General features: G+C 36.1%; 1 protein-coding gene across 6 annotated transcripts in view; it reads left to right on the top strand.

Moving 5' to 3' along the window:
- The window catches only part of LOC136030951 (zinc transporter ZIP10-like), a 124,760-nt gene extending 114,246 nt beyond the window's left edge, over window positions 1–10,514 (top strand). For 4 of the 6 annotated variants that reach the window (XM_065710086.1, XM_065710087.1, XM_065710085.1 and 1 more), the window contains exons 5-7: window positions 105–349; window positions 2,974–3,241; window positions 9,814–10,513. In XM_065710086.1, the coding sequence (XP_065566158.1) occupies window positions 105–349; window positions 2,974–3,241; window positions 9,814–9,929 (629 nt within the window). In that variant the 3' untranslated portion in view covers window positions 9,930–10,513. Of the gene's footprint in view, window positions 1–104; window positions 350–2,973; window positions 3,242–9,813 lie in introns of all 6 variants that reach the window. The other 2 variants (XM_065710083.1, XM_065710084.1) reach the window with 1 other exon arrangement.
- Window positions 10,515–10,860: the final 346 nt, after the last annotated feature.

Raw genomic sequence — 10,860 nt, 5'->3', positions numbered from 1 at the left:
TCTTTCTCTCTCTATCGCTTGGTTTATCTCTACTCAATATATACTTTGCTGCACTTGGCACAAATTTCAAGAACAAATAAAAATAGCTTATTTTTTTTTCGTAGGTGGTCATCGTCACCATCATCATGGTATCCATCTTCATGATGACAGTAGCTTTGGTGCAGCGATTCGAGGTCTGCTTGTCATTGTGGCTTTGAGTTTACACGAAGTCTTTGAAGGGTTGGCAATTGGGCTACAAGCTCACTCTGCTAAAGATGTTTGGCAGTTGTTTGCAGCCGTAGCAACGCACAAATTCGTGATTGTTTTGTGCGTTGGACTTGAACTGGCAACAACGAGAATTCGTGTGCTTGTAAGATATGTTGTTATTATTTCGTTTTCTGGTATTTCATTTTCCTTTTTGGGAAATCTTTTCCAGTATTTTTTGTCATAAAACTACCTTTTTGCCACCTAAACGGACTAAAAAGAATCTTAAAGGAGCTAGGTGCTATATAAAATCTTGCATGGACACAATTTTTCTGAAATGGGAAGGTAAAAAGAACTTTTGAAACATGGACGGGTTTTGTTGTCGAAACCTGAATATTCTAAATTTTGTATTCTGAAAATGCGAAAAGATTTGAATTTCTTGGAATTTTAGATGTTTCTGTTATCAAAATAGTAATTAAAAGAAACGAAACTAAAAAAAATGTGGAAAAACTAGAAATTCCGAAAGTTTGTAAGTTTAGCTGTCAAAATCTGAAAACTAAAAGAGTTGGACAAAAACTAGAGACTATTAAATTTGAAGGTTTAGTTTTTCTATCAATCTGTCTTTAGTGGGTTCATTTCTATTTCCACTTTGAATTAGATTTGTTTCTCCGACTTATACTCCGTAAATGCGCTTTTACCTCTTTTTTGGCCAGTAAGAAGAAATAAGTTTTATATCTTCTTTCCAATCCTCAATAAAATGTTTCTTTCAACTGCTCAAAAAGTTTAAGATCCCTTCACACGAGAGGATATTTGGGATTTTTTTTTTTTTTTTTTGAAACTATTGAAGATATGACTTTTTGAGCCCAAAAATCACAAGTAAACTTCAACACGTCGAAAAGAAGCCAAATAGACCCGATAAACAGTGTTGCACATACACACATACGGAAAGTGTCTAGGGAAAAGGAAAAATCCTAAGAAATTTAGTACTAAGTCGTCCGGAATGGCAACCACTGACAGACTGTGCGGCAAACCTTCTTGGACCCCTCACTCTCCTTTCTAGATCAATCATTGCTAATTGGCCCACCCTAAAATTAGCAAGACTGGAAATTCCAGCTGGTCTCTATGAAAATCAAAACAGTCCCTAGCATTTCAAAGTTAAATCTTGATTCAGTACATTATTCATTTTTTTGGATGGGAGAGGGAGTGCGTAGCTGGATTCGCCTCAAGCGGCTTAGTGCTTGCAGTGAGTAAGTAGTATTTTAGCTGTGGTAAACACGAAGTAATCCTTGGTATTGTTTCTATCAAAATTCTTGTAGATTAAAATTAGTAAATAGTGCATATAAGGGAAAATAACGGAAAAATTGTTTATATTTTATTACGTCTAATCCTTTTACAGTTGTTGGTTTTTTGTCAAGAAAGTTTCTTTATGAAATTTTAAGGTTGCTTATCAAGGTCGTACTCAGGATTTATATTCGGGTGGGGGTAAGGGGTTTTAGAAAATAAGCTTACAAACGCATTGAATTTTTTTATATTCATTTGTTTCTTTCTTTACGAGTCGGCCAATAATTGGAGGGTGGGTCATAACCGGTATCCTCGTCCCTGGATACGGTCTTGCTGATTTTCTTTCGTGTAAATAATGGACAAATTAGGTGATTTACATCTTGCTCACGGGTATATTCAATTTTAATGAAAATTACTTAATTAGAAAGTTTGAATTTGGTGTTTTCATTAAACGGAGTAGAATTTTTGTTTCAAAGTTCAAGAAAGGACAGTTTCTAAAAATATTTTAGCCTATTAGGAATGGTATTAGGAATATTAGGAATACTATGAGGAATATTAGGAATGCTATTAGGAATATTAGAAATACTATTAGGAATATTAGGAATACTATTAGAAATATTTTACCTGTTAGGAATACGCTAAAAACCAGATCAAAGGAAGCATCATTTGAGTAAATTGACAGCTTTTAAGTTTCTTATGGTGCTACTCACTTTAATAGATAACATTGCCGACACAGGGGACGTATTATTTATGCTGTATGTACATTGAATAGACAGCGCTTTGCTGAACAATAAGTAAAATGTTACAACTTTTCTTTGTTTTGAACTACCTCTGGTTAGGTTCTTGAACTGTAGACACCTGTAAGAACTTTTCTTGATTTTATCAAAATGGCTTTGGGAATTCTCTGTGGTGGTGGAAAAAATCGTTGATGTGCTATTTGTCTTTGAGACAGTCAGTCGACGCTGAGACTCGCAAAATGATTTTTAAGTTATCAAATGGCTTCAAAACAGATTGACAATGAGTATCACTAAAATCACATCAGTATCTTATCTGTCATATCAACATCCTGTTTGTGATGATATTGTGAAAACCCTTTGTCTCCGTTTGCATTTTAGCAAAAATTAATATTATTATTATTATTATATTATTATATTATATTATATTATTATTATCATTATTATTGACTGAAAACCTTTCTTAATACATAAAGAAAATGATGGAGTTTTACAAAGAGAAAAAAAAAACAATATACAACTATGACGACATAACTGGAGTTCAAGAAGTCGGCTCCAACATGTTTTTCACTTTTAAGGGTCTTGTCTGTAATCGCTTAGTATCCTATCAGTATCACATCAGTTAATCATAGTATCTTATCAGTACCTTATTAGTATCACTTAGATCACATCAAGATCTTATCTGTGATGATAAGAATATTATCTGAGATGATATTGTGAGAGCTCTTTACTTCCGTCTGCATTTAAGCAATTCTATCCCATATTTTTTTTTTAGGTTCACGTGGTATATATCAGTATCTTGTCTGTGATCACTTCTGTTGGTATTGGGATTGGTATGGGTATATCTTCCCTAGGTACAGATTCCGAAGACCCGGGACTTGAAATTTTGATTCTTGTGCTTCAGGGTCTTTGTGCCGGGACACTTTTGTACGTAACATTTTTTGAAATACTTGAGCGTGAACGTTCCAAGGATATTTCAGGACTTCTTCAACTCGCTCTGATGATGATTGGATTTATGGCAATGCTTGGATTGGAATCTATTTGTAAGTTTTTTTTTTTCACACGAAATTAACTTTTATTGATTATTATCAGTAGTTCATTATTGTTATTACTTTACTGTAATCATTTTTTTAATTATTATTTAAGTATATTATTATTTTATTTAAATATTGAAGAGGGAAAACGTAAATTGAGCTAAAAATTTGAATGATAATTATTGAAGTTCAGTGACGTTGTTTCTAGGTATCTTTGAAGGTGATTTTTTTATATGTATTCTATCTGTAGGCTTTTTCTATATTTCCTCTCTGATGAAAGGCTTTTGGGTATCCAGGCTATTTTGGCCTTAATACCGTCCAAACATTCAGTTTATCTGTTTGTTTGTTTTTGTGGACATTTCCCACTGAATCGTTTTTTCCTTTGGTTGCAATTATGTATACTTTTCATAGTTAACACTGTTTTCCTTCTAATTTGTTCCACTCAACTTTTACAAGAACAATTTATTTCTTGGTGAGATTGGCAGGGCTCCAATTCAAAAAATTATGTGTGGGTGGGATTTAAGGATTATTTTTCTTAACGAATCTGCAGAAAAAGTTATTTTCAAAATGTAGAGGAAGGGGGATGTAATCTTGTTTTTTTTGAATTTTTCCAATGAAAGTGACAAAAAAGGCGATTTCAAAATCTGTGGATGGCAATGAGATCTAGAAGGGCGATTGCCTCCGTATGCACCACCCTACTGGCACTCCCGGATTGTAGGGGGTGAACAACTATCGGTTTGTCCTATACAGTACACTTTTTTTGCATCAGGTGTATCCTTGTAAGTATTATTGTTTCAAGGAGGGGCGTTGAGGTTTGACCTGTCTTTCTTATTTTTTTGAATAATACACAGACTCTAATAATAATATATACTAATAATATACAGGCTTTTTTTTAAGTCTCAATATCAGGGAGTTTTATAGGAACACCTGAAACGCAAAATCAAGTTGTATTATTAATATTAATCCATTGTCGTGATAAGTTGGCTGTATGAAGAATATTTCAATTGTGAAAGACTTTTTACATAGGCATCTGTTGTCTTATTTTTACAGAACGTAGGTAATTAAAATTATGTATTTCTCTAATAATAATATGCAAAATAAATGTTTTACCTGTATGCTTGTTTTTCCCTCTTGCTTCGATGCGTCCTATCAAACTCATTTCTAACTTTGTGTCCGGACAAGAATTCAAGGTTGTCAATTGGGTTGTGGTGCGGGTTTCCTCTACAAAACTTGCAAATGCCTTTTTTGGTAATTCTTTGTAAAAAATCAGAGACAAAACTTTTCCCCCTGGATATAAAAGCGCAATAGAGACCAATAGAAAAACTAATCAAAAAGTTGTTTATATGCATTTTATTGTGTTTTTTGGAGTCCGATAAGAATTTGAGAGGGGTGGGGGGTAAAACCTTGGCAACTGTTTAAAAAATTAACTCAGTAAAAAGGGCGCCGGAAAAATTGGTAATGAAAACACATTGCTAGTTTCAGTTTTAATGTATCAACTGTATGTATCAAGTTGTACTAAATGCATCAAAATAGTGAAATAAATTTGATAATTATTTAGTAGTTCCATTTCTTTTGAGCTCATTGCAAGGGTTTAATTTTTCTTAATTTTTGACGTTCTGAACAACTTGGTTGTTTGACAAAGTAATTGAAGTTGAACGCAACTACCAACCCTAGATTCTGAAAGATATATTTTTTGGAATTTTTAGTAGAAACAACAAATCTCCCGCCCAAATTTGAAAAATACACTTTTTCGCATTTTTATTCTAGTTAAATACTGTGTTTTTTTCTGTCTTGTTTCGTTTTTTTATGCGTTTGAGTAAAGCGAAAATGCCCAAAAAGCCAAGCTTTGGGAAAGGGGCCGTCAGAACATTTTCAAGAGGGTCAAAAACGCAAATCAGATTTCTAGTATTAAGGGCTTCAATGAACCAATCTTGAGAAAACCAACTGCCGTGTTAAATTTAAATGTTTAAATTTATTAATTAACGCATAAACTTTTAAGTTGATTAAATCTTTGAGTCTTATTTGGTAGCTGTCATTGGGAATCAACAGATTTTTAGCTATTATTATTAAGTTTTATTTTATGTATAATATTTATACATTTTATAATATTTTATAATATAATATTATAGAATACGGAGTTCACTCGACAAGTACTTGAGTGAAGAGCAACATGACTGTAGACCAGGACGTTCCTGTACTAATTTGATCTTCACCCTAAGGGTGCTAATAGATGATAGCCGAGAATGACAAAGCAAATTATTAATGGTATGTATAGACTCTGGAAAGGCCTTTGACTCGCTGCATCGCAAGTCTCTATGGAAACTGCTTACCATTTATATACTTAATTACTTACTTGTACTTAGGTCACGTACTAGCCTTGACCCAGCCCATTGTGGCATCCAGAATTTGCCCACAAGCGCTGCTCTATCGTTCTCTTTGAAGTGCCTCTGGCTCGATCAACTGAATCCATTGTTTATTCCAGTGATGTCCGTGCCTCTTGAAACCTCCAATGGCTCGAGGTCAGCTCTAACGGTCAACAACCATGTCTTTTTCTGTCCTCCTGGCTTCTTCTTCAAGTGCGTAAGGGGTTGGCATGTCGTTTGCTGAACGAGTCATCCGGTCGGCGCAGAGTATGCCCGAACCACGGTAGATGTCTTGCTTTAACAACATCAGAGACAAGGGGTACACCACCACATCTTCTTCTGATGACATCATTAGAGACGTGGTCAGAGAGACGCAGGCCAAAATACAGCACAGATACTTTTCGGGGAAGATGTTCAGGTCATTAGCTTCCCCAGTTCTGAGGGGCCACGTTTCGCAACCATAAAAAAGTATAGAGAGGACCAACGCATTTTATATCCCGAGCTTTGCTCGAATGGAGAGATTTCATTTCTTAACCAGAGACACTTCTGAAGCTGAATGAATGCTGCCCAGGCTGCGGAGAAGCAGCTTCGTATTTCGTTTAGAGCTTTGCCCTTGGGATATTTTTGGGAGCTTTGATATTTGAAATTCTGGACCTCCTTGATTGGGATGTCATTTAATATTCTGGGAGTTTCATCTAGCCCAGAGGTGCGCATGGATTTTGTTTTCAATTGGCTGATCTTTAGTCTGGTAGCAAGGGATCTAGCAGCTATGTCGTCTATCATGAACTGTACTTCTGTTACAGACTGAGCCAAGATATCTACATACATCTTCGGCGTAATCAAGGTCTGTTAATGGTAGTGTTGGACTGATTGCCAAACCTTTATAATTGTCAAGGGTCTTCATGATCATGTCGATGACAAAGTTAGATAAAATGGGCGATAGGGCACAACCCTGTCGCACTCCTTCGTCGATTGATAGTACTTTAGAGATTTCTCCATCTGCTCTAACAAATGCCTTCGTTCCCATGTAAAATGCCTTAATTAAACGGACAATTTTTTCTGGCTCTCCATCATCCCTCATCGTATCCCAGATAGTGTTTCTCTTCACCGAGTCAAATGGCGTTACAAAGTCGATAAAGACTTGTGTTGTTTCATGCTGGTGTATAAGGTGGTGTTCCAGGATCTGTCACAGGCAAAAAATGTGATTGCAGCATCCCTGGTAAATAGTCAATTTGGGCGCGGTTCAACCATCTCGGGATCTCCAAGTGTAAGTGTGGCACAGTTTGTGTTTAAGCTATGTTTTAGCAACACTGAAGTTATTCAGCATAGCAGACATGAGAAGTTTAACTCCGCTAATACAACGGTCGCCCAAACTGTGGGTGCCAATGGCCCTTTCAGAATTGTTTAATCTCGTGCTAATCCTGGCATTGAAGTCACCACCGATTACGAGGATGTCCTTGCGAGGGATTTTGTTCAGAGTCAATTGTAGGGTGGCATAGAATTCGTGTTTCAAGTGGTCAGAGGTGTCACGAATAGGGGCATATACAAATTGTATGGTCAGGTTATTACTCTGCCCTTTTAAACGGTCAGTCACAATTCTGTAAGACACTGCTTCTTAGTCCATGAGTCCCGATGCGACCTTGGGTGTCATGATTATTCCCGCTCCTGCTAGGCCGGATCCATCCATTGGGCCTAAATTAAACAGAATGACCTTTTTACCCGAAGGGGCTATTAGGTCAATTGTCGTTCGTCCAATCAATTTTGTCTCTGAAACCCATAGTATATCTAGGTTATATAGATAAAATTCTTCAGCTACGAAGGCTTACGTTAGTGAACATTTGATAGAACAGATGTTCCAGTAGCCGATATTCAGGCCTTGTCTCCTTGATAAGATAGTTGCTAGCTCACTTTTCAACGAGGTCGCCAGCCTCGACGCATCGCTTAAAGCTGGGAATACCGTAGCCAAATTCGTTCTCATATTATGCATATTCGGCATAGTCCTGGATGTTTCTTGGGTATGATTAACTGCAGGTGCCCCAGTCCTACGGATCACCCGAAGCACGTTGGACGTCACTTCGCTTGGCGCGAAGCTTGGTGACGTTCACACATTCTCACCGCTATGAGGTGTGCTGGCGGGTTGGCCCTGCTGCGTAGGGACGGAAGAGGGGAGTATGCTTCCTTGTAACGCCACCACCGCCGTGGCAATTTACAAGATTAGCTTCCACCTTTGCTCCCACCTAGAACGAGTAAACCCTTCAGGAGAGGATCCCTGAGAAGTGAGTAGCCCTCATAATGGCTCTATACGAACACTCTGTATGTTGTCTTAGAACAACAGAGGGAAGGACAAGATACTTTTGTGTCCTTTCTGGTGTTAAACAAGGATATGTCTTGTCACCTTTCCTGTTTGCCCTTGCCATTGATCATCTGCTCCGTAATACTGGCACCAGAAGCATGGAATTAAACGTAGAACACTAAATTAACTATTTAGACTTTGCTGACGATATCACGCTCAATGAGTCCTGTAAACAAAGACTAGAGAGAGAAGGATTTATTCATTAAACAGATAATAAACAAAAAAATGGTCACTACCTCCACTTAAAAGCAAAACTTGTCCGAGGGGGTGATAGAGAAAAAAAAATTACATAAAATAAAAGAACACTAGGCCACCGACACCACTAATACCACCACACTCAACTATAAATATGGAAAAAAAACAATATCATTATTTTACCTTTTCTCTGGGAACTACATATTATTATAACCCCCACAATAAATAAAATAAATGTAGGAATCAAAACTCGTAATCTACAAAAAGCAGTTCCTTAATGGATTTTTTCGAAATATAACGGGGTCTCCGTTACTCCTTATATTACTCGTCAAACTATTCCATTTCTGTGTACCTCCAAATAAAACAGAAAAACATGAACGGGAAGAAATGCCTCTAGGTACACTCAAATCAACACTACCCCATGTATCGTGTGAATGAACTAAGGCCTAACGCATAATAAACCACTAAAACAGCGTAGAATATCCTGCAGTAATCTGAAAATAAACCACATTACATAAAATTCACGGAGGCTTGCAGCTGACAAAATTTTCAAGGTTGGATAAAATTCCCGAACAGACTGACTAGGAGGAATGCCTGCTAAAAGCCTAACTCTGTGATTTTATAGAACTCTTATTGGTGTAATGACTACAAGAATTACTAGAAGCTGTACGTGACAGAGGCCGATCTATGGGACTAAGAAACGACGCTGATAAAACAAAAAGTATGGCGGTAACGGATTCCTCTTTACACCTGAGATGCGATAACCAGGACATTGAACAGGTTCTAGAATTTAAATACCTTGTGAGCACAGTGATAAATACGTCATCAACTGAAAAAGGTATATTGTGCTGCATCGGGCAGATCTCTGATACATTCAATAGGCTGAAACCGGTATGGGGGTCGCAGAATTTCTCCCTCCCACTCAAATTTCGTCTATTCAATAACAAAGTCATCCCCATCCTATTATAGGCTTCTGAAACCTGGCATCTGAATAACACACAAAAAAGGCGAATTCTAGCTTTCGAGAATACACGTCTCTGAAGAATACTAAATATCCACTGGTCACAAAAAATCTCTAATGAGAACGTGAGACGGATGACCGGATAACCCATAGTGACAGAAGTCATTAGGACACGTCGGTGGAAATATCTGGGGCATGTACTTTGTGTGGACGAATCCTGGATCCCAAAAGCGACGTTCCAGAGGCATCCAGAAGGAAAAAGAAGTAGAGGCAGGCCGTGTAATACGGTCAGGCGCACTTATCAGACGGACCAGCGAAACATAAATGCTTCCCTTCAACTGACATGGGAAAATGTTCTTGCTGCGGCGCACATGAGTGATGACTGGTGGCTTATCGTGGATGCCCTGGGCGCCTCTGGAGGCACAGCAGGATCTAAGGTATAAGGTAAGGTATAATATTTAAATCTTTACCGACGAACAATGTTTTCATAATTTAACTTATTAGTTTTGTTTATTTGTTTTCACTGACAAAAATGTAGCACTGCTCTATAACCTCATAAGTGTGAGGTTTTCGTAACCTCATAACCACAACAACAACAAAATCTTTGGAAATGGCAGTCCTCGGGTATGAATAGATGAATAGATCTAGGCTTCAATTTTTTTATTGTTATTTTGATGTTTTCGTATTTCAAGCCATTTTTCTCTTTTAGCTGGACACGGCCACAGTCATGGCCACGAGCACGACCACCGTGCTGGAGCTCACTGCCACAGAAAACTTGCTGTAGCTGCACAAGGCCTTTTGAACTCTACCTTGCAATCAATTTGAGGCCGTCCGAGGATTCAATTAGTGATATTCTAATTCAGTATGTGTGTCATCCGTGCCAAACGGCTATATTATTTTCCCCAAAAAAGTAAAGTTTCAAAAGTTTTTTGAAGTTCTTGTTTCAAAAATATATCTTAAGGTTGAAAATCTGATAATGAGTTTTAACTAAATATTTTTTGTAACATATAGCCTATATATATATTTTTTTGCCAAAAACATTTTTTTACGTAAAATAATTTAGTCGTTTGAGACTGTTATGGCTCTAAAACCGTTTTGGGATAACGCTAATTTGTCATTCTACTTTGGTTTTTGTTCCTCAAATAGGATTTTTTTTTTGTCCGTTTAATTCGTCAGTTTTATATATTTTTATAATTAATTTCGAGGTGATGGGGTTTTTAGAATCACTTGATCGTTAATGATAATTTCAGATTCTTCGGTAAAACGGCATAAAATGGTAATAAATATAGAGGAATGTATCTTTCCCTATGTCTTGTAATGGTATTGGGAAAGATATATTCCTTTGAGAAGTTCATTTTACAATTGTAGTATGTTTTCTAATATCTTTGGATGATTTACAACATACTTCGTCTTTATATATATATATATATATATATATATATATATATATATATATATATATATATATATATATATATATATATATATATATATATATATATATATATATATATATATATATATATATATATATATATATATATATATATATATATATATATATATATATATATATATATATATATATATATATATATATTTGTTTAAGAATGAACGATTTTTTCATGTAAAAATAAGATGGAAAACTTGTCTGCTGGGTTTATTTCTACTTAACAATTAAAAGACAAAAAATTATTAACAATCAGGTATTTTTACAGTTTTTCTGAAATAACCATCAGTAATTAGCATTTTATTT

The sequence above is a fragment of the Artemia franciscana genome, chromosome 9, assembly GCF_032884065.1.
Source record: "Artemia franciscana chromosome 9, ASM3288406v1, whole genome shotgun sequence".
NCBI classification, from domain to species: Eukaryota; Metazoa; Arthropoda; class Branchiopoda; order Anostraca; family Artemiidae; genus Artemia; species Artemia franciscana.
The sequence above is the reverse complement of the archived record's forward strand: the minus strand, read 5'-3'. Positions and strand labels throughout refer to the sequence as shown.